Below are 17,097 nucleotides of genomic sequence, written 5' to 3'. Positions count from 1 at the left end.
GCATCTCGCCAGTTTGGTCAAACAAACTATCAACCACCATTCATTGAGAAATTCTTTGCGCAGCCTGTGCGCTAAATATAAATACTTAGATAACTCTTATTCCCAACATTTATACTTTCAATCTTTTATTATCTTAAGTTTTTCATCGTTTTTGTTCCTAAACTTTACCCCTTGTTGACTTAAGTATTGAAGTGTATTTCAAAACACGAGCTTCAATATTCTCAAAGTTTACATTTATCTTGTGAAATATCTAAACTTTAATCTTAATTTACTATTCTCAACGAGTTATCTCCAAGCTAAATTTGCAACCATAAATCAATAACAAGCCTAATCCAAAAACTACGATTAGGTGTGAAGTTAAGAGATGACATAAAATTTTTCCTTTTTTGTTTTTAGAATTCTTCGGTATTTCAATATTACTATACCACATAATCTAGCATTTCTTTAAATACTTTTATTTTTATTTTTTCAATGATTACAATGAAATGAATCAAACGATACGAGGCACATAATCTATTATTACTTTTATGTGCTTTCATTTCCGCAACAATTAATACAATAATTAACAACAAAAGGGTGAAATTTGATTAATTGGACCCTCGATAAATATCATAGTAGATTCATTAATTCACCTTCCTACAATTGACACGAATTTGTCCTTGCTTTCCAGTCAAAGGCTTGATGTTGCCCATCCTAATCATAGACTTGCCGAAATCAACCCAGAAAGCATTAGGATTCTTGCTGTAAGTCTCTACAAGTTTATCAGTCGACCCACCACTGAAAAGTGCTTGATCAGATGTGAGTAGGCCCTTTTCCTTCACCAGGTTCTTGAAGTATGCGGTGTCAAAGCGTGAAGGGGTTGGGTCAAAAGGAGCAAGGTTAGTGTTCCCTCCTGTGCGTGGGCAAGTTGCTCTACGCTCTTTGGCAAAAGCAGGATCAATAACGGTAGCATTGTAAATCCTGTTCCTAAAGATAAGGCATTGTGACAATCCGATGGTGTGTCCACCGGAGAGAGCTACAAGATCTCTCTTGTTCAAGCCCTGGTTCTTGAAGTTGTTGATCAACGCAGGGAGATCCATTGATGCTGAAGGAAGGACGTTGTCTGCTAATGTCCTGCTAGCTGTGGTCGAGTCTCTTCTACCCAAACGAACCTTCCATGTCGGACCTCCGAGCTACAACAATTTAGTTTTCATTTAGAAATGACTTTCTAGGCGTATGAACTGATAATTATGTTAGACAATAAAAAAAGAAATTAAAGTATTGAATATTACCGCAACTACCGAATCTCGAGCAGCCACAGCTAAGATATCAGCACAAGAGACTACAGGGCGTCCGCAAACTCTATCCACTTCAGCCTTAATTTGGTCAACAACTTCAAACCCTCGAACAGAATTCAAATTTCCACGAGCATTTTTCTCGGTTTCGAAAGAAGATGTAGAATCCAAAAGAAGTGAACCGTCACAACCCTGCAATGCAATAGAATGAAGATTAGTTCTGGATCAGAATATATGCACGAAACTTAGACATTACTAGTATAATATAATATAATATAAGATCACTTTTTCTGAAATGAATGAACATACATTAACGAAGCAATCATGGAAGTGAAGACGAAGTAAAGAAGCACCCATGCGGCGCTCCTTGTGGACAGCGGCCTCCACTACTCTCTTGATGGCAGGCAAAGCTTGGGGACAAACATTGTGATAAAAGTTGGGAGATAAGGAAAAGGCGGTGGCTGCAAGAGCCAACCAAAGGAAGGCGTGAAGAAGGAAATTGGTGGGGGAAACCATGGCTTAATCTTGATGAGGTGGGTGTTGTGTTGTGTTGTTTGTTGTGACTCTGGTAGATAAGAAACGTACGTAGGAGAATTGCATGCATGAATGAATTTGTTAGTTTTGGACTTTTGCAAACCAATGATTAGACTGTTTCCTTGTTTCTTAAAAGGAGCTTTTGTTTACAATCTCATAGGGGTTATTTAGCTAATCAAGCAATCCACGACAAATATTGAATATCTTTAATAAAACGCACGAGGCTGCTACTCCAATCTCCTTTATAATATTAATGGTGAAGATTTAAATTAGGATTAGAGAGTATTTTTAATTACATTACATTAGTTATGGTTTTAGACATAATTGATAAAACTGTAAGATATTATTATAATTAGATTTATTTAAAAAGAGAAGAGAAGCTGAAATGTTTTGAGAAATAATAGCTTACTGTTGTAATGACTTTTGCAAAGCAAATTACTATTACCTCAACAGGTGCTTATTTATTAATTAATTTGCTATACCATTCTTTACTGTACTTTCTACTTACGTCTCCATCTATGTTGTTCCTCTTTATCAACATTGAGAGCATATATGCTAATTAAACCATGTACTTGACGGCTTCAGTCTTCAGCCTTGGCTGCTGGCGGCTTCAGCTTTTCTTTTTTTAACTCTTTTTCAATGATTTCTTCCAAGAACTAATTTCAGTATTCTTCTCCTCACTATATATTATTTGGTGCAAGCAATCACGGATGAAGGGATCAATTTTGAAAGCACCTTTAGCACAAATGTTTATATTTGCATGCATGTATTCATTTGTTAAGTTGAATTAAATTTTACATTAAAAATACATAATTTGGGTGAAAATTGGTTATTTGCTTATTTTATTCTTGAATTGTCTAATCTCAATGCATAAAATGATTTTAATTGATTAAATTAATTTTTGCGAGTCATATTGAACCTCTTTTCATCCTTTCTGGATATTGTTGCCTTTCACATGAATTCAACCATTAAAAACATATTATAATAACATTTTGGACCTCTAAATCTCGAAGGGAGAACTTGAGATGTTTCCCAAGTGAAGGCTTTAAGGCTTCTTATAGGATGAAATGCGACATAATTAAACACCCTCTTAATATGGGATTTAATGAGCCAATAACCAACAATTCTCCACCTTTAGCGAGTTTATCAACCCTATTTAATTTCTTGAGTCTTCGATCCTTTAAACCATGTAAAGTCATCTTCAATAGTGCCTCCAAATGCACTCTCAAGTGTCATACACTGGATGTGTTTAAACTTGTAAAATGTTGAAAAAATATTAGTTTGCAGTAAGAAGAATTTTACTAAACTTAGAGTTCATTGCAACAATAAATAAAACGAAAATAGAACTCGAGAAGAAGTAAGTTAAGGAAAGAAGAAATGACAAAATTAATCTCACATGTTTAATATTTTAGTGTATATAATATTTGAATTAAAAACATAATATATATATTATATTTATATATAATTTTATAAGTTTTAAAATAACAAAATTAAATGTTGCGGCAAGTAGAATAAAATTAGAGTGCACATCCACGTTTAAATAAAAAAATTCTTCTTATTTCAAATGGATAGATGCAAGATCATTGAAGTGACTCAGGTTTTGTCATTTGTAATTTAGCTTTAGCTTTAGCATAACAAAATATAAACAGGTCCATGATTCAATTGGTTACTATTGTAATAACAGGAGACAAAAACTTATATAATATATTTGTGTTAAAATAGATAGACATAAAATAAAATAAAAAATAATTAGTACAAGTTTAAACTTGAAGTTATAAGGATTGATTTTTTTTTTTATAAAAGATAAGATCTCTTGGAAATAAGAAAAAAAAATCCATTCTCTTTATAATAATATAAAGTGAAGAGAAGAATATTGAAATTTCTTCTTAGAAGAAATCATTGAAAGAACAAAATTGAAGCTGCCAGCAGCCAAAGATGAAGAAAGGCTCCAAGCACTTAGTTTAATCAGCACATGCTGTCGCTGTTGATAACGAGGAACAACGTAGATAGAGACGTAAGTAGGAAGTACATTAAAGAATGGTATGAATTCGTTAGTTAAAATAACAATAATAATTTTGTTTGCAGAAGTCATCCATCCACAGTAAGTTATTATTACCCAATAATGATAAGAACAATTTACAGTTTCGACTGATGCTCATTGTAAGTTTTAGTTTCTACTATTTGTGATTCATTATACCTAACACTAACGAACGTGATTAAAAAATATAATATTTCATAGGAGAATGGAGTAGCAGCCTCGTGTGTTTTATTATAGTTTAAAAAATAGCTGGGTCAAGATTTGTACTGGCACGCTTAAACAGCCAGCAAACCCCTATGAAGTAGTAAACAAAAGCTCCTTTTAAGAAACAAGGAAACAGTCTAATCATTGATTTGCACAAGTCCAAAACTAACAAATTCATTCATGCATGCACTTCTTCCATGTAATTCCTCCCTCCTATACGTACGTTTCTTATCTATAAATTACCACCCAGTCTCGCAACAAACAACATAACACAACACCAACCTCATCAAGATTAAGCCATGGTTTCCCCCACCAATTTCCTTCTTCACGCCTTCCTTTGGTTGGCTCTTGCAGCTACCGCTTTTTCCTTATCTCCCAACTTTTATCACAATGTTTGTCCCCAAGCTTTGCCTGCCATCAAGAGAGTAGTGGAGGCCGCTGTCCACAAGGAGCGCCGCATGGGTGCTTCTTTACTTCGTCTTCACTTCCATGATTGCTTCGTTAATGTATGTTCATTCGTTTCAGAAACAGTGATCTTACATTATATTATACTAGTAATGTCTAAGTTCCATGCATATATTCTCATCCAGAACTAATCTTCATTCTATTGCAGGGTTGTGACGGTTCACTTCTTTTGGATTCTACATCTTCTTTCGAAACCGAGAAAAATGCTCGTGGAAATTTGAATTCTGTTCGAGGGTTTGAAGTTGTTGACCAAATTAAGGCCGAAGTGGATAGAGTTTGCGGACGCCCTGTAGTCTCTTGTGCTGATATCTTAGCTGTGGCTGCTCGAGATTCGGTAGTTGCGGTAATATTCAATACTTGAGTTTTTTATTGTCTAATATACTTATCAGTTCATACGCCTAGAAAGTCATTTCTAAATGAAAACTAAATTGTTGTAGCTCGGAGGTCCAACATGGAAGGTTCGTTTGGGTAGAAGAGACTCGACCACAGCTAGCAGGACATTAGCAGACAGCGTGCTTCCTTCAGCATCAATGGATCTCCCTGCGTTGATCAACAACTTCAAGAACCAGGGCTTGAACAAGAGAGATCTTGTAGCTCTCTCCGGTGGCCACACCATCGGATTGTCACAATGCCTTATCTTTAGGAACAGGATTTACAATGCTACCAATATTGATCCTGCTTTTGCCAAAGAGCGTAGAGCAACTTGCCCACGCACCGGAGGGAACACTAACCTCGCTCCTTTTGACCCAACCCCTGCACGCTTTGACACCGCATACTTCAAGAACCTGGTGAAGGAAAGGGGACTACTCACCTCTGATCAAGCACTTTTCAGTGGTGGGTCAACTGATAAACTTGTAGAGACTTACAGCAAGAATCCTAATGTTTTCTGGGTTGATTTCGGCAAGTCTATGATTAAGATGGGCAACATCAAGCCTTTGACTGGAAAGCAAGGACAAATTCGTGTCAACTGTAGGAAGGTGAATTAATGAATCTGCTATGATATTTATCGACTGTTCAATTAATCAAATTTCACCACTTGTTGTTAATTATTGTATTAATTGTTGCGAAAATTAAAGCACATGAAAGAAATGTTAGAGTATGTGCCTCGTATCGTTTGATTCATTTTATTGTAATCATTGAAAAATATAAAAATGAAAATAAAAATCTTTAGAATATTTTTTCTCTCTTTTCAATCAATTGAAGGACTAGCGTTAAGATAGGAAGATGAATACAATTTTCAATGCGTTTCTTTTTTTTTTTTTAGTTTAGGATTGAATTGAATTTAGTTCGGTCGAGGTCAGTTAATGATTTTTTTGGAATTTCGATTGTCAATTAATTCAATTCAAAATCTGACAATTAACTAAATTAACCAAAATAAATAATATATATTATACGTAATATGTATAGCCCACCCCCAATATATAAATAATTAATATATGTAGTGTTTTTAATATCATATTTTAAACTGAATTATAGTAAATGTATGAGGACTAAAGTGTAATTTAACCACAAAAGAGAAATGGTAGAAAAGTGTATAATTATTTTATTTCAAAATACCCTTGGAAATATATTGATATTTAAAGATGAAAAATCAGGGTATAGACTATATTGTAATTGAAAAGAGGTTAGAGGGATTTGGAGTGGAATTTTACCATTAGAGGGATCATGTGTGGGTTTGTTTGAATTTATTTTGATTCAAGTGTAATGACATTATAGTTTCGTACAAATATATTTTGATTATTAATTAGTTTGATTATGAGTTATAAAATTTGATTTCAATTGTAGCTATTCAGATGTATTAATTATGATTGTATTTATAACTTAAGAAAAATATTAAAGAATTGAATTTTACTTAAATTTTTATTAAAAAATATAACATTAACACTTAAATATCAGAGTTATGAAGACAAAATTAAAGTTTATATATTAAGTCAGTTTAGAGATTTATTCTATTACTTTATAAAGTCCTAATAAATTTTTCACTTAATTTTATCATTTTAATTCGATTTAATTTAGTTAAATGTCTTTAATGTAAGTTGTTGTTATGATGGTATTTTTGTAGTTGTAGTGTTGATACTTATGAGGTGACTGATATGTGCATCTCATTACGCTAACCCAAAGGTTAGTTTCACCTTGTTGGATCTTTCAATAAAATTTTGTTTTGAATAGGTAATATACTCGTATGATGAAATTAAAAAGGAAAAGAGAAAACCGTTAGAAAAGAAAAGCGTGACTGCGGAAGCCGCCAGCAGCCAAGGCGGAAGAACCAACTCTCAAGCCTCCAACTATTTATTTATTCAGTTTTTGAGGTATCCAAGTATTTATTTAATTAGAATAGCACAATGGGAACTCAAAATTTTATGATTATAGTAAAAAGAGAGGATTGGAGCAGCAGCCTCATGTCGCTTAAACTTTAAAAAAAAAAAAAAAAGATGGAGAATATTGGTTGTAGCTTTGTTGAACAGCCAGCCCTTTTGAGAGAAAGTAAATAAAAGCTCCTGAAAGAAGCAGTCTAATCATTAATTTGCACAAGTCCAAAACTAACAAACTCATGGATTTCTTCTATGTATTTTCCTACGTACGTCTCTATCTATAAATCATGACACCCACCCCCACCGCAACACACAAACCTCATCAAATTTTAAGCTACTTTAATTAACCCATCTTACGCACTCCTCCTCATGGGCATGGCTCCCCGCTTTAACTTCCTCCTCCATGCATTTCTCTGCTTGGCTCTTGCAACCACCTCTTTTTCCTTATCTCCCAAATTTTATGACAATCTTTGTCCCCAAGCTTTGCCTGCCATCAAGAGAATCGTTGAGGCTGCTGTCCACCGGGAACCCCGGATGGGAGCTTCTTTACTTCGTCTTCACTTCCACGACTGCTTCGTTAATGTAACTTCCTTCCTTCATACAACTATTCTGTGTATGCCTTAGAATGGTCTTGAGCTAATATTCTTTGTCTTTCAGGGTTGTGACGGTTCACTACTTTTGGATTCTACGTCTGCTTTCGAAACCGAGAAAAATGCCCGTGGTAATTTCAATTCTGTAAGAGGGTTTGAAGTTGTAGACCAAATTAAGGCTGAAGTGGATAGAGTATGTGGACGCCCTGTGGTCTCTTGTGCTGATATCTTAGCAGTGGCTGCTCGAGATTCAGTACTTGCGGTAATGTCAAATTCTTTTATTTTTTTTTATTGTGAAAAATGTGTCTACTGCGTTACTTAAAGAGAAAATATTTCTAAATCAAAATTACTATGGTTGTAGCTCGGAGGTCCGAGATGGAAGGTTCGTTTGGGTAGAAGAGACTCAACCACAGCTAGTAGGGCTTTAGCAGACAGTGTGCTTCCATCAGCATCAATGGATCTCCCTGCTTTGATCAGCAACTTCAAGAACCAAGGCTTGAACACGAGAGATCTTGTAGCTCTCTCCGGTGGCCACACCATCGGATTGTCACAATGTGTTATCTTTAGGAACAGGATTTACAATGCTACCAATATTGATCCTGCTTTTGCCAAGGAGCGTAGAGCAACTTGCCCACGAACCGGTGGAAACACTAACCTCGCTCCTTTTGACCCAACACCTGCTCGATTCGACACTGCATACTTCAAGAACTTGGTGAAGGAAAGGGGGTTACTCACCTCTGATCAAGCACTTTTCAGCGGTGGGTCGACCGATAAACTTGTGGAGACTTACAGCAAGAATCTCGATGCTTTTTGGGTTGATTTTGGAAAGTCTATGATTAAGATGGGTAACATCAAGCCTTTGACGGGAAATCAAGGACAAATTCGTGTCAACTGCAGAAAGGTGAATTAATAAATATGTTGTGCTATTTATGGATTGTCCAATTGATTAAATTTTATTGTTTAGTTGTTAATTGTTGTGTTCATTGTTGTGGAAATTAAACCACATGAAAGAATTGTTAGATAATGTATTTTGAATCATTTGATTTATTTAATTGTAATCATTAAAAAATAAAAATAAATTTTATATTGAATAGCATATTCACCATCGAATTATTGAAATGTTAGCCTTTGTGGAATAGTAATATTGAAATACTGAAGAATTCCGAAAATGTTAAATTTTATAATCACAAACCATTTTCTTCCGCAGCTATTTCGGCGCTATTTGAATTCCTGATAACAACGTAACTGACCTCGACAACGATATTAGATTTTGCATCAACAAGAGAATCCCTTAAATTTTGAGCTTGAGGAGGTCCCTCAAACAAGTTTGTTACATTCAGATATACATCGAACAAAGGTAAGCTTTGTACAGGTACTTCATTAAACAGCAACCCATGTTGCAGGGGCAACAATATTTTATATACAGCTATTACAAGAAGCAAAATACGTTAGCAAATACCTTTTGTTTCCGTAGTTGAGTGAAGATGCAAAGTATTTTATACGATAATACATGGATACCACAAACAAAAAACTATATAACACAACGCACACGATGCTATTGTAAGCATCAAACCAGAGGCAAATTGAGAGGCCTTGTACCCATCAAATGAAAAAATTGTTTTTTAGTAACTTAAACAAATGTCTTCCTCCTCTAACAATGTACTTAAAAAAAAACCAAATCAATAAGCTCTCCAAATGAGATCACAACTAAAAAATGAAATAAAATAAAACCCATGTTGTGGTGACCAGCGAGGGAGACTTTCTATTTCTTGAAGGCACAAGTGTGAAAATCGAGAGATATGTGGCTTTGAGAGGCCATAGCTGAGATGCAGCAATTATGAGTAGTCATTGTGGTTGGTTTGAGAGAACTCCAAGGTATTTCAATATCAAAAAAATCAATTCTTGTGTCAATCTCTTTGCTGGAAATGAGAAAATACTTTGTACTCATTTTCATATTTTAACAGTAATCCTACAATTAGTTGACAGAGAGTAAACTTTAAATATTTTATTTTTATTTTTCAATGATTACAATGAAATGAATCAAATGATTCAAGATATATTATCTAACAATTCTTTCACGTGGTTTAATTTCCACAACAATGAACACAACAATTAACAACAAAACAATAAAATTTAATCAGTTGGACAATCCATAAATAGCACAACATATTTATTAATTCACCTTTTTGCAGTTGACACGAATTTGTCCTTGATTTCCCGTCAAAGGCTTGATGTTACCCATCTTAATCATAGACTTTCCAAAATCAACCCAAAAAGCATCGAGATTCTTGCTGTAAGTCTCCACAAGTTTATCGGTCGACCCACCACTGAAAAGTGCTTGATCAGAGGTGAGTAACCCCCTTTCTGTTGTTCCAATAGGGTCGGAAGCGTGTAAATTATTGTACTAAAAAATCACACAAAGTTCAATTCCCAGGGAAGAGAGGTGGATCACAAGGATCTCTTAAATACCAAGTCTTGCCTTAGTCAGAATATTCCTTCTAACGTAATTTAATAGCACAATTAAATACTACTATTATACCCTCAAATATTGAAAGAAAAATAGGACAAAAAGAACACAAGAGTTTTAACGAGGTTCGGTAAATTATACCTACGTCCTCGGGCTACTAAAACCAGATGATAACTTTACTATCTCCAAAATATTACAAACAAATAGAATTCCTTGAGAATTCTCAAATGGGAGAAGAGAGAAAACTAAGAGAGAAAGATTGGTTGGGATGAATTGAAATGAGAAATGAGAAGGCCTATTTATAGTTGAGGTTCAAGGACCAAACAATAAATAGCCCATTATTTCAAGGACCAAAAAAAAATTATCCCCTGCCACTTTTCCAAAGTTGGTGGTTGTCATTATTGATTGTCTCCCATTAATGTTAATGGCAACCATTATTAATTGTCTTCCATTAATGTTAACAATTTCCTTCACCAAGTTCTTGAAGTATGCAGTGTCGAATCGAGCAGGTGTTGGGTCAAAAGGAGCGAGGTTAGTGTTTCCACCGGTTCGTGGGCAAGTTGCTCTACGCTCCTTGGCAAAAGCAGGATCAATATTGGTAGCATTGTAAATCCTGTTCCTAAAGATAACACATTGTGACAATCCGATGGTGTGGCCACCGGAGAGAGCTACAAGATCTCTCGTGTTCAAGCCTTGGTTCTTGAAATTGCTGATCAAAGCAGGGAGATCCATTGATGCTGATGGAAGCACACTGTCTGCTAAAGCCCTTGTTGCGCGGAAGCGTGTGAAAGAGTAAAATTATTGTACTAAAAAATCACACTAAGTTCAATTCCCAGGAAAGAGAGGTGGATCACGAGGATCGCTTACATACCAGATCTTTCCTAGCCAGAATATCCCTCTATCGTAATTTAATAGCACAATAAATCACTACAATGACACTTGCAAAATATGCAGAACAAAAAATAAAGAACACTAGAATTTTAACGAGGTTCAGTAAATTTTGCCTACGTCCTCGGGCACTACCAAATATATTTCACTCCAAAAATACAAGTGAAAGTTTACAAATAGGGAGAGAGAACAATTGCCTTAAGTAGAGAATGGCAAGTGTGGGATGAAGAAAGTAAGAAATGGTTAGGCCTATTTATAGTTGAGGTTTAAGGATCAACTTGCAATGTCCCTATACAATTAGGGACCAAAATTGCAATTATCCCATGCCAACTTTTAACCCAACTTGCCAACCAATCTTACTTTCTACTTTCGGTGCCCACCCTTTTTGACTTTTCAAACAATGGGTGGGTTCCAATAATCTCCACCTTGAAGATTTGATTAGGATAATCTTATCTTCACACAATTCTTTCTGCCTTTGACAACAATACTTGATAGTGCCTTCTTCAACTGTTAAACTTGCAGGATATTAATCAAGTTCAAACAATGTTCGAACTTGGTTGCTGTTACCACCTTGGTCATCATATCTGCGGGATTATTTGCAGTCTTGATCTTCTGAAGACAAATTTTCCCCTCTTCAATAATTTCCCGCACAAAATGGAATCGTACGTCGATATGTTTTGTACGTGCATGATAGACTTGATTCTTTGCTAAATGAATAGCACTTTGACTATCACAATACACGTTAATATGCTCCTGAACCAACCCCAAGGTTTTAGCCATACCTTGTAACCAAATAGCCTCCTTTACAGCCTCTGTTACAGCCATGTACTCGGCTTCTGTGGTTGACAATGCAACTGTAGACTGTAGTGTAGACTTCCAACTTATTGGTCCTCCAGCAAGTGTAAACACATAACCGGTGGTTGATCTTCGCTTGTCCAAATCACCGGCATAGTCAGAATCAACGTACCCAATAACACCTTTACCAAGTGTATTATCCTGCTTGAACAGTAATCCAACATCCACGGTCTTCTGAATATACCGTAGAATCTATTTCACAGCTTGCCAATGTCCGTTTCCAGGATTATGCATATACCTGCTCACTATACTAACTGCCTGTGAAATGTCGGGTCTTGTACACACCATTGCATACATCAAGCTACCCACTGCATTAGAATACGGAACTTGCAACATGTATTCTCGTTCCGTATTCGTCGAAGGAGATAGTTGTGCAGAAAGCTTGAAATGAGAAGCCAACGGGGTACTTACAGGTTTGGTCTGCTCGTTCATGCCAAACTGCTGTAGTACTTTCTTCAAATACTGCTTCTGAGACAAGCTAACTCTGCCATGAGCTCTATCTCTACATATTTCTATGCCGAGAATCTTTTTAGCTTCTCCTAGATCTTTCATCTCAAACTCGAGATTGAGTTGAGTCTTCAATCTTTCAATCTCAACTTTGCTCTTAGATGCTATTAGCATATCATCAACATATAAGAGCAAGTATATGAAAGTTCTTTCTTGTAGCTTCTGAAAATACACGCAATGATCAAATTTACTTCTTGTGTACCTTTGCCCTTTCATGAACTGATCAAATCGCTTGTACCACTGCCTCGGAGATTGCTTCAATCCATAAAGCGACTTTGTCAGTTTGCAAACCCAATTTTCTTTTCCAGCAACCTTGAATCCATCTGGCTGAGTCATATAGATTTCCTCTTCCAAATCACCGTATAAAAACGCGGTCTTCACATCAAGCTGAACTAGTTCAAGATCATATTGCGCAACCAAGGCTAGCAAAATCCGAATAGACGAATGCTTCACAACTGGAGAAAACACTTCATTGTAGTCTATTCCTTCTTTCTGAGCGTAACCCTTTGCTACCAATCTAGCCTTGTATCGAATTTCATTTTTACCAGGAAATCCTTCCTTCTTTGCATATACCCATTTGCATCCAATTGCCTTCTTTCCCTTGGGCAGTCTCACCAACTCCCAAGTCCTATTTTTATGAAGAGACTGCATTTCTTCATTCATAGCTTGCTTCCACTTTACACCATCAGAGTTACTTATTGCTTCTGTGTAAGTGGAAGGAACATCATCATCTGCAATTGGAAGTGCATAGGCCACCATATCATCAAAGAGAGCAGGCTTACGAATCTCTCTTCTTGGCCTCCTATATGCAATTGAATCTTGTTGCTGTAGAAGTTCTTGGGTCGAAACTTCTTCATCATTTGTTCTTTCAATATTAGCTGGATCATCATTAACCTTTTCAAACTCCACCTGCTGCAAAGTACTACTGGTTTTGTCATCCTTTTGTGAATCCTCGTTCTTCATCATGGTTGATTCATCAAAAGTTACATCTCTACTGAAAACAATCTTCCTTGTATCAGGACACCAGAAACAGTATCCTTTTACACCACCAGTTATACCCATGAATAATGCTTTCTTTGCTCTTGGGTCTAACTTAGATTCTTTTACATGATAATATGCAGTGGAACCAAAAATATGTAAAGAATCATAATCAGTAGCAGGTTTACCAGTCCACATCTCCATAGGAGTTTTTCCATTTATTGCAGCTGATGGCAATCGGTTAATTAGATGGCACGCATATGTAACTGCCTCAGCCCAAAATTCCTTGCCCAATCCAGCATTGGACAACATACATCGAACTTTCTCCAGTATAGTCCGATTCATGCGTTCTGCCACCCCATTCTGCTGTGGTGTATCTCGAACAGTGAAGTGTCGCACAATGCCCTCATCTTGACATACTTGTAGAAATGGATCATTTTTGTACTCAGTACCATTATCTGATCGAAGTCGTTTGACCTTTCGACCTGTCTGAGTCTCCACCATCTTCTTCCACTTCAGAAATGCATCCAAAACTTCATTTTTTCTTTTCATTAGATACACCCATACTTTTCTTGAATAATCATCAAGAAAAGTGACAAAATAGTGCATACCTCCCAAAGAAGCCACTTTGGTAGGTCCCCACACATCACTGTGAACATAGTCCAGAATTCCTTTCGTATTGTGAATTGCGAATCAAATTTTACCCTCGTCTGCTTGCCCAGAACACAATGTTCACAGAATTCCAATTTGCAAGAATTTGCACCTTTCAACAAGCCTTGCTTCGCCAAAGTCTGCAAAGCTTTTTCACCAGCATGTCCCAATCGCCTATGCCATAACCTGGTAGCCTCTGAATCTGCATCTTTCGCAGAAGCTGTTGATGTTGATCCAATAACTGTACTTCCATTTAAATAGTACAAGTTATTTCTTCTAGTGCCTTTCATCACCGTCAATACCCCAGCTACTACCTTTAGTAATCCATCTCTCAAAGTGATTGTGAGCCCTTTAGATTCTAGGGCCCCTAATGAGATGAGATTTTTCTTCAAGCTGGGTACATAGCGAACATCTGTCAGAACTTGGATTGAGCCGTCATGGTTCTTCAATTTGATTGTACCTACACCCATTGTCTTACAGGCACTATCATTGCCCATAAAAACAACTCCACCTTTTAGTTCTTCAAGACTAGAAAACCAGTCCTTATTAGGACACATATGGTAAGTACATCCCGAATCCAATATCCACTCATCCGTTTGACATGCCATTGCCATGCCAACCAAGCTAAAGTCTGACTCCTCATCATGCCCCGCTACACATGCATTAGAAATAGACTTGCCCTTTTGTAACTTAGGACAATTCTTTTTCCAATGCCCTTTCTCACGACAAAAGGCACATTCATCTTTGGCGGGTCTCCCTTTGGACTTACCCCTTCTACCAGGTTTGCTGCTGTGTGAACGACCTCTTACTGTTAAGACTTCTGCAGTTGTATCTCTGTGATCTCTTTTATCTTTCTTTCGAGTCTCAGATCTATACAACGCACTACAGACTGCATCAAATGTGATTGAATCTTTCCCATGAAGCAATGTGGTGGTAAGATGATCATATTCGTCAGGAAGGGAATTCAACAACAATAATGCCTTGTCTTCATCTTCAAATTTCTCATCCAAATTTAGCAAGTCTGCTAAAATTTTATTGAATGAGTTCACATGGTCATTCATCGACATACCTGGTGCATACGTGAACCGAAAAAGTTTCTTTTTCATATAAAGCCTATTTTCAAGACTTTTCGTTAGAAACTTTTCTTCCAATGTATCCCACAGCTTCTTCGCTGATGTCTCCCTCATGACGGAGTACTTCTGCTCTTTGGCCAAACATAGGCGGATTGTACCACACGCCTGTCTATTGATCTTGGCCCACTCCTTGTCATCCATCTTTTCAGGTTTCTCTTCAAGGGCTATATCCAGCTCTTGCTGACATAAGACATCCAGGATCTCACACTACCACATACCAAAATTATTGGTACCGTCAAATTTCTCTACTTCAAATTTTGCATTTGTCACAGTAGTCCTTGCTGATGACGATGCTGCTGCCATTTTTCTCCTCAATCCCAACTACTGTATACGTGAACAGTACCGTATACGTGAATAGTGCCGTATATGTGAATAGTACCATATACGTGAATAGTGTCGTATGCGTGAATAGTACCGTAAACGGTCGTATTCCCCAAGTACGAACCTGGCTCTGGTACCAATTGTTGCGCGGAAGCGTGTGAAAGAGTAAAATTATTGTACTGAAAAATCACACTAAGTTCAATTCCCAGGAAAGAGAGGTGGATCACGAGGATCGCTTACATACCAGATCTTTCCTAGCCAGAATATCCCTCTATCGTAATTTAATAGCACAATAAATCACTACAATGACACTTGCAAAATATGCAGAACAAAAAATAAAGAACACTAGAATTTTAACGAGGTTCAGCAAATTTTGCCTACGTCCTCGGGCACTACCAAATATATTTCACTCCAAAAATACAAGTGAAAGTTTACAAATAGGGAGAGAGAACAATTGCCTTAAGTAGAGAATGGCAAGTGTGGGATGAAGAAAGTAAGAAATGGTTAGGCCTATTTATAGTTGAGGTTTAAGGATCAACTTGCAATGTCCCTATACAATTAGGGACAAAAATTGCAATTATCCCATGCCAACTTTTAACCCAACTTGCCAACCAATCTTACTTTCTACTTTCGGTGCCCACCCTTTTTGACTTTTCAAACAATGGGTGGGTTCCAATAGCCCTACTAGCTGTGGTTGAGTCTCTTCTACCCAAACGAACCTTCCATCTCGGACCTCCGAGCTACAACCATAGTAATTTTGATTTAGAAATATTTTCTCTTTAAGTAACGCAGTAGACACATTTTTCACAATAAAAAAAAATAAAAGAATTTGACATTACCGCAAGTACTGAATCTCGAGCAGCCACTGCTAAGATATCAGCACAAGAGACCACAGGGCGTCCACATACTCTATCCACTTCAGCCTTAATTTGGTCTACAACTTCAAACCCTCTTACAGAATTGAAATTACCACGGGCATTTTTCTCGATTTCGAAAGCAGACGTAGAATCCAAAAGTAGTGAACCGTCACAACCCTGAAAGACAAAGAATATTAGCTCAAGACCATTCTAAGGCATACACAGAATAGTTGTATGAAGGAAGGAAGTTACATTAACGAAGCAGTCGTGGAAGTGAAGACGAAGTAAAGAAGCTCCCATCCGGGGTTCCCGGTGGACAGCAGCCTCAACGATTCTCTTGATGGCAGGCAAAGCTTGGGGACAAAGATTGTCATAAAATTTGGGAGATAAGGAAAAAGAGGTGGTTGCAAGAGCCAAGCAGAGAAATGCATGGAGGAGGAAGTTAAAGCGGGGAGCCATGCCCATGAGGAGGAGTGCGTAAGATGGGTTAATTAAAGTAGCTTAAAATTTGATGAGGTTTGTGTGTTGCGGTGGGGGTGGGTGTCATGATTTATAGATAGAGACGTACGTAGGAAAATACATAGAAGAAATCCATGAGTTTGTTAGTTTTGGACTTGTGCAAATTAATGATTAGACTGCTTCTTTCAGGAGCTTTTATTTACTTTCTCTCAAAAGGGCTGGCTGTTCAACAAAGCTACAACCAATATTCTCCATCTTTTTTTTTTTTTTTTAAAGTTTAAGCGACATGAGGCTGCTGCTCCAATCCTCTCTTTTTACTATAATCATAAAATTTTGAGTTCCCATTGTGCTATTCTAATTAAATAAATACTTGGATACCTCAAAAACTGAATAAATAAATAGTTGGAGGCTTGAGAGTTGGTTCTTCCGCCTTGGCTGCTGGCGGCTTCCGCAGTCACGCTTTTCTTTTCTAACGGTTTTCTCTTTTCCTTTTTAATTTCATCATACGAGTATATTACCTATTCAAAACAAAATTTTATTGAAAGATCCAACAAGGTGAAACTA

General features: G+C 36.8%; 4 protein-coding genes across 4 annotated transcripts; 2 read left to right on the top strand and 2 right to left on the bottom strand.

The window, feature by feature from the left end:
* Positions 1–511: 511 nt before the first annotated feature.
* LOC107942674 (cationic peroxidase 1) lies at positions 512–1,848 on the bottom strand. Its single transcript, XM_041077209.1, has 3 exons — positions 1,584–1,848; positions 1,272–1,466; positions 512–1,172 (listed from the first exon to the last, which is right to left on the bottom strand). The coding sequence occupies exons 1-3, from the start codon at positions 1,788–1,790 to the stop codon at positions 624–626; spliced, it is 951 nt and encodes a 316-aa protein (XP_040933143.1). The 5' UTR covers positions 1,791–1,848; the 3' UTR covers positions 512–623.
* Positions 1,849–4,292: 2,444 nt separating this feature from the next.
* Positions 4,293–5,634, top strand: LOC107928598 (cationic peroxidase 1). Its single transcript, XM_016859852.2, has 3 exons — positions 4,293–4,556; positions 4,664–4,858; positions 4,953–5,634. Exons 1-3 carry the CDS (start codon positions 4,350–4,352, stop codon positions 5,499–5,501), a joined length of 951 nt encoding a protein of 316 aa, XP_016715341.2. The 5' UTR covers positions 4,293–4,349; the 3' UTR covers positions 5,502–5,634.
* Positions 5,635–7,174: 1,540 nt separating this feature from the next.
* Positions 7,175–8,327, top strand: LOC121206323 (peroxidase P7). The gene is made up of 3 exons (XM_041077208.1): positions 7,175–7,409; positions 7,485–7,679; positions 7,779–8,327. Exons 1-3 carry the CDS (start codon positions 7,197–7,199, stop codon positions 8,325–8,327), a joined length of 957 nt encoding a protein of 318 aa, XP_040933142.1. The 5' UTR covers positions 7,175–7,196.
* Positions 8,328–9,590: 1,263 nt separating this feature from the next.
* LOC107928493 (cationic peroxidase 1) lies at positions 9,591–16,561 on the bottom strand. Its single transcript, XM_041077207.1, has 6 exons — positions 16,327–16,561; positions 16,057–16,251; positions 15,903–15,957; positions 13,614–13,625; positions 10,354–10,642; positions 9,591–9,783 (listed from the first exon to the last, which is right to left on the bottom strand). Exons 1-6 carry the CDS (start codon positions 16,537–16,539, stop codon positions 9,591–9,593), a joined length of 957 nt encoding a protein of 318 aa, XP_040933141.1. The 5' UTR covers positions 16,540–16,561.
* Between the last annotated feature and the right edge of the window lie 536 nt (positions 16,562–17,097).

Source organism: Gossypium hirsutum, chromosome A09 (genome assembly GCF_007990345.1).
Source record: "Gossypium hirsutum isolate 1008001.06 chromosome A09, Gossypium_hirsutum_v2.1, whole genome shotgun sequence".
Lineage (NCBI taxonomy): Eukaryota > Viridiplantae > Streptophyta > Magnoliopsida > Malvales > Malvaceae > Gossypium > Gossypium hirsutum.
This window is presented reverse-complemented; position numbering and strand designations above follow the sequence as displayed.

What these genes read in the sequence shown, in the direction of transcription:
- LOC107942674 (XM_041077209.1), bottom strand. Translation starts at nt 1,790, where the DNA reads ATGGTTTCCCCCACCAATTTCCTTCTTCACGCCTTCCTTTGGTTGGCT. An exon ending in TCCATGATTGCTTCGTTAAT is followed by an intron (nt 1,467 to 1,583) that starts GTATGTTCATTC and finishes ATTGCATTGCAG; the next exon opens with GGTTGTGACGGTTCACTTCT. An exon ending in CTCGAGATTCGGTAGTTGCG is followed by an intron (nt 1,173 to 1,271) that starts GTAATATTCAAT and finishes AAATTGTTGTAG; the next exon opens with CTCGGAGGTCCGACATGGAA.
- LOC107928598 (XM_016859852.2), top strand. Translation starts at nt 4,350, where the DNA reads ATGGTTTCCCCCACCAATTTCCTTCTTCACGCCTTCCTTTGGTTGGCT. An exon ending in TCCATGATTGCTTCGTTAAT is followed by an intron (nt 4,557 to 4,663) that starts GTATGTTCATTC and finishes ATTCTATTGCAG; the next exon opens with GGTTGTGACGGTTCACTTCT. An exon ending in CTCGAGATTCGGTAGTTGCG is followed by an intron (nt 4,859 to 4,952) that starts GTAATATTCAAT and finishes AAATTGTTGTAG; the next exon opens with CTCGGAGGTCCAACATGGAA.
- LOC121206323 (XM_041077208.1), top strand. Translation starts at nt 7,197, where the DNA reads ATGGGCATGGCTCCCCGCTTTAACTTCCTCCTCCATGCATTTCTCTGC. An exon ending in TCCACGACTGCTTCGTTAAT is followed by an intron (nt 7,410 to 7,484) that starts GTAACTTCCTTC and finishes TTTGTCTTTCAG; the next exon opens with GGTTGTGACGGTTCACTACT. An exon ending in CTCGAGATTCAGTACTTGCG is followed by an intron (nt 7,680 to 7,778) that starts GTAATGTCAAAT and finishes CTATGGTTGTAG; the next exon opens with CTCGGAGGTCCGAGATGGAA.
- LOC107928493 (XM_041077207.1), bottom strand. Translation starts at nt 16,539, where the DNA reads ATGGGCATGGCTCCCCGCTTTAACTTCCTCCTCCATGCATTTCTCTGC. An exon ending in TCCACGACTGCTTCGTTAAT is followed by an intron (nt 16,252 to 16,326) that starts GTAACTTCCTTC and finishes TTTGTCTTTCAG; the next exon opens with GGTTGTGACGGTTCACTACT. An exon ending in TACTTCAAGAACTTGGTGAA is followed by an intron (nt 9,784 to 10,353) that starts GGAAATTGTTAA and finishes TATTGGAACAAC; the next exon opens with AGAAAGGGGGTTACTCACCT.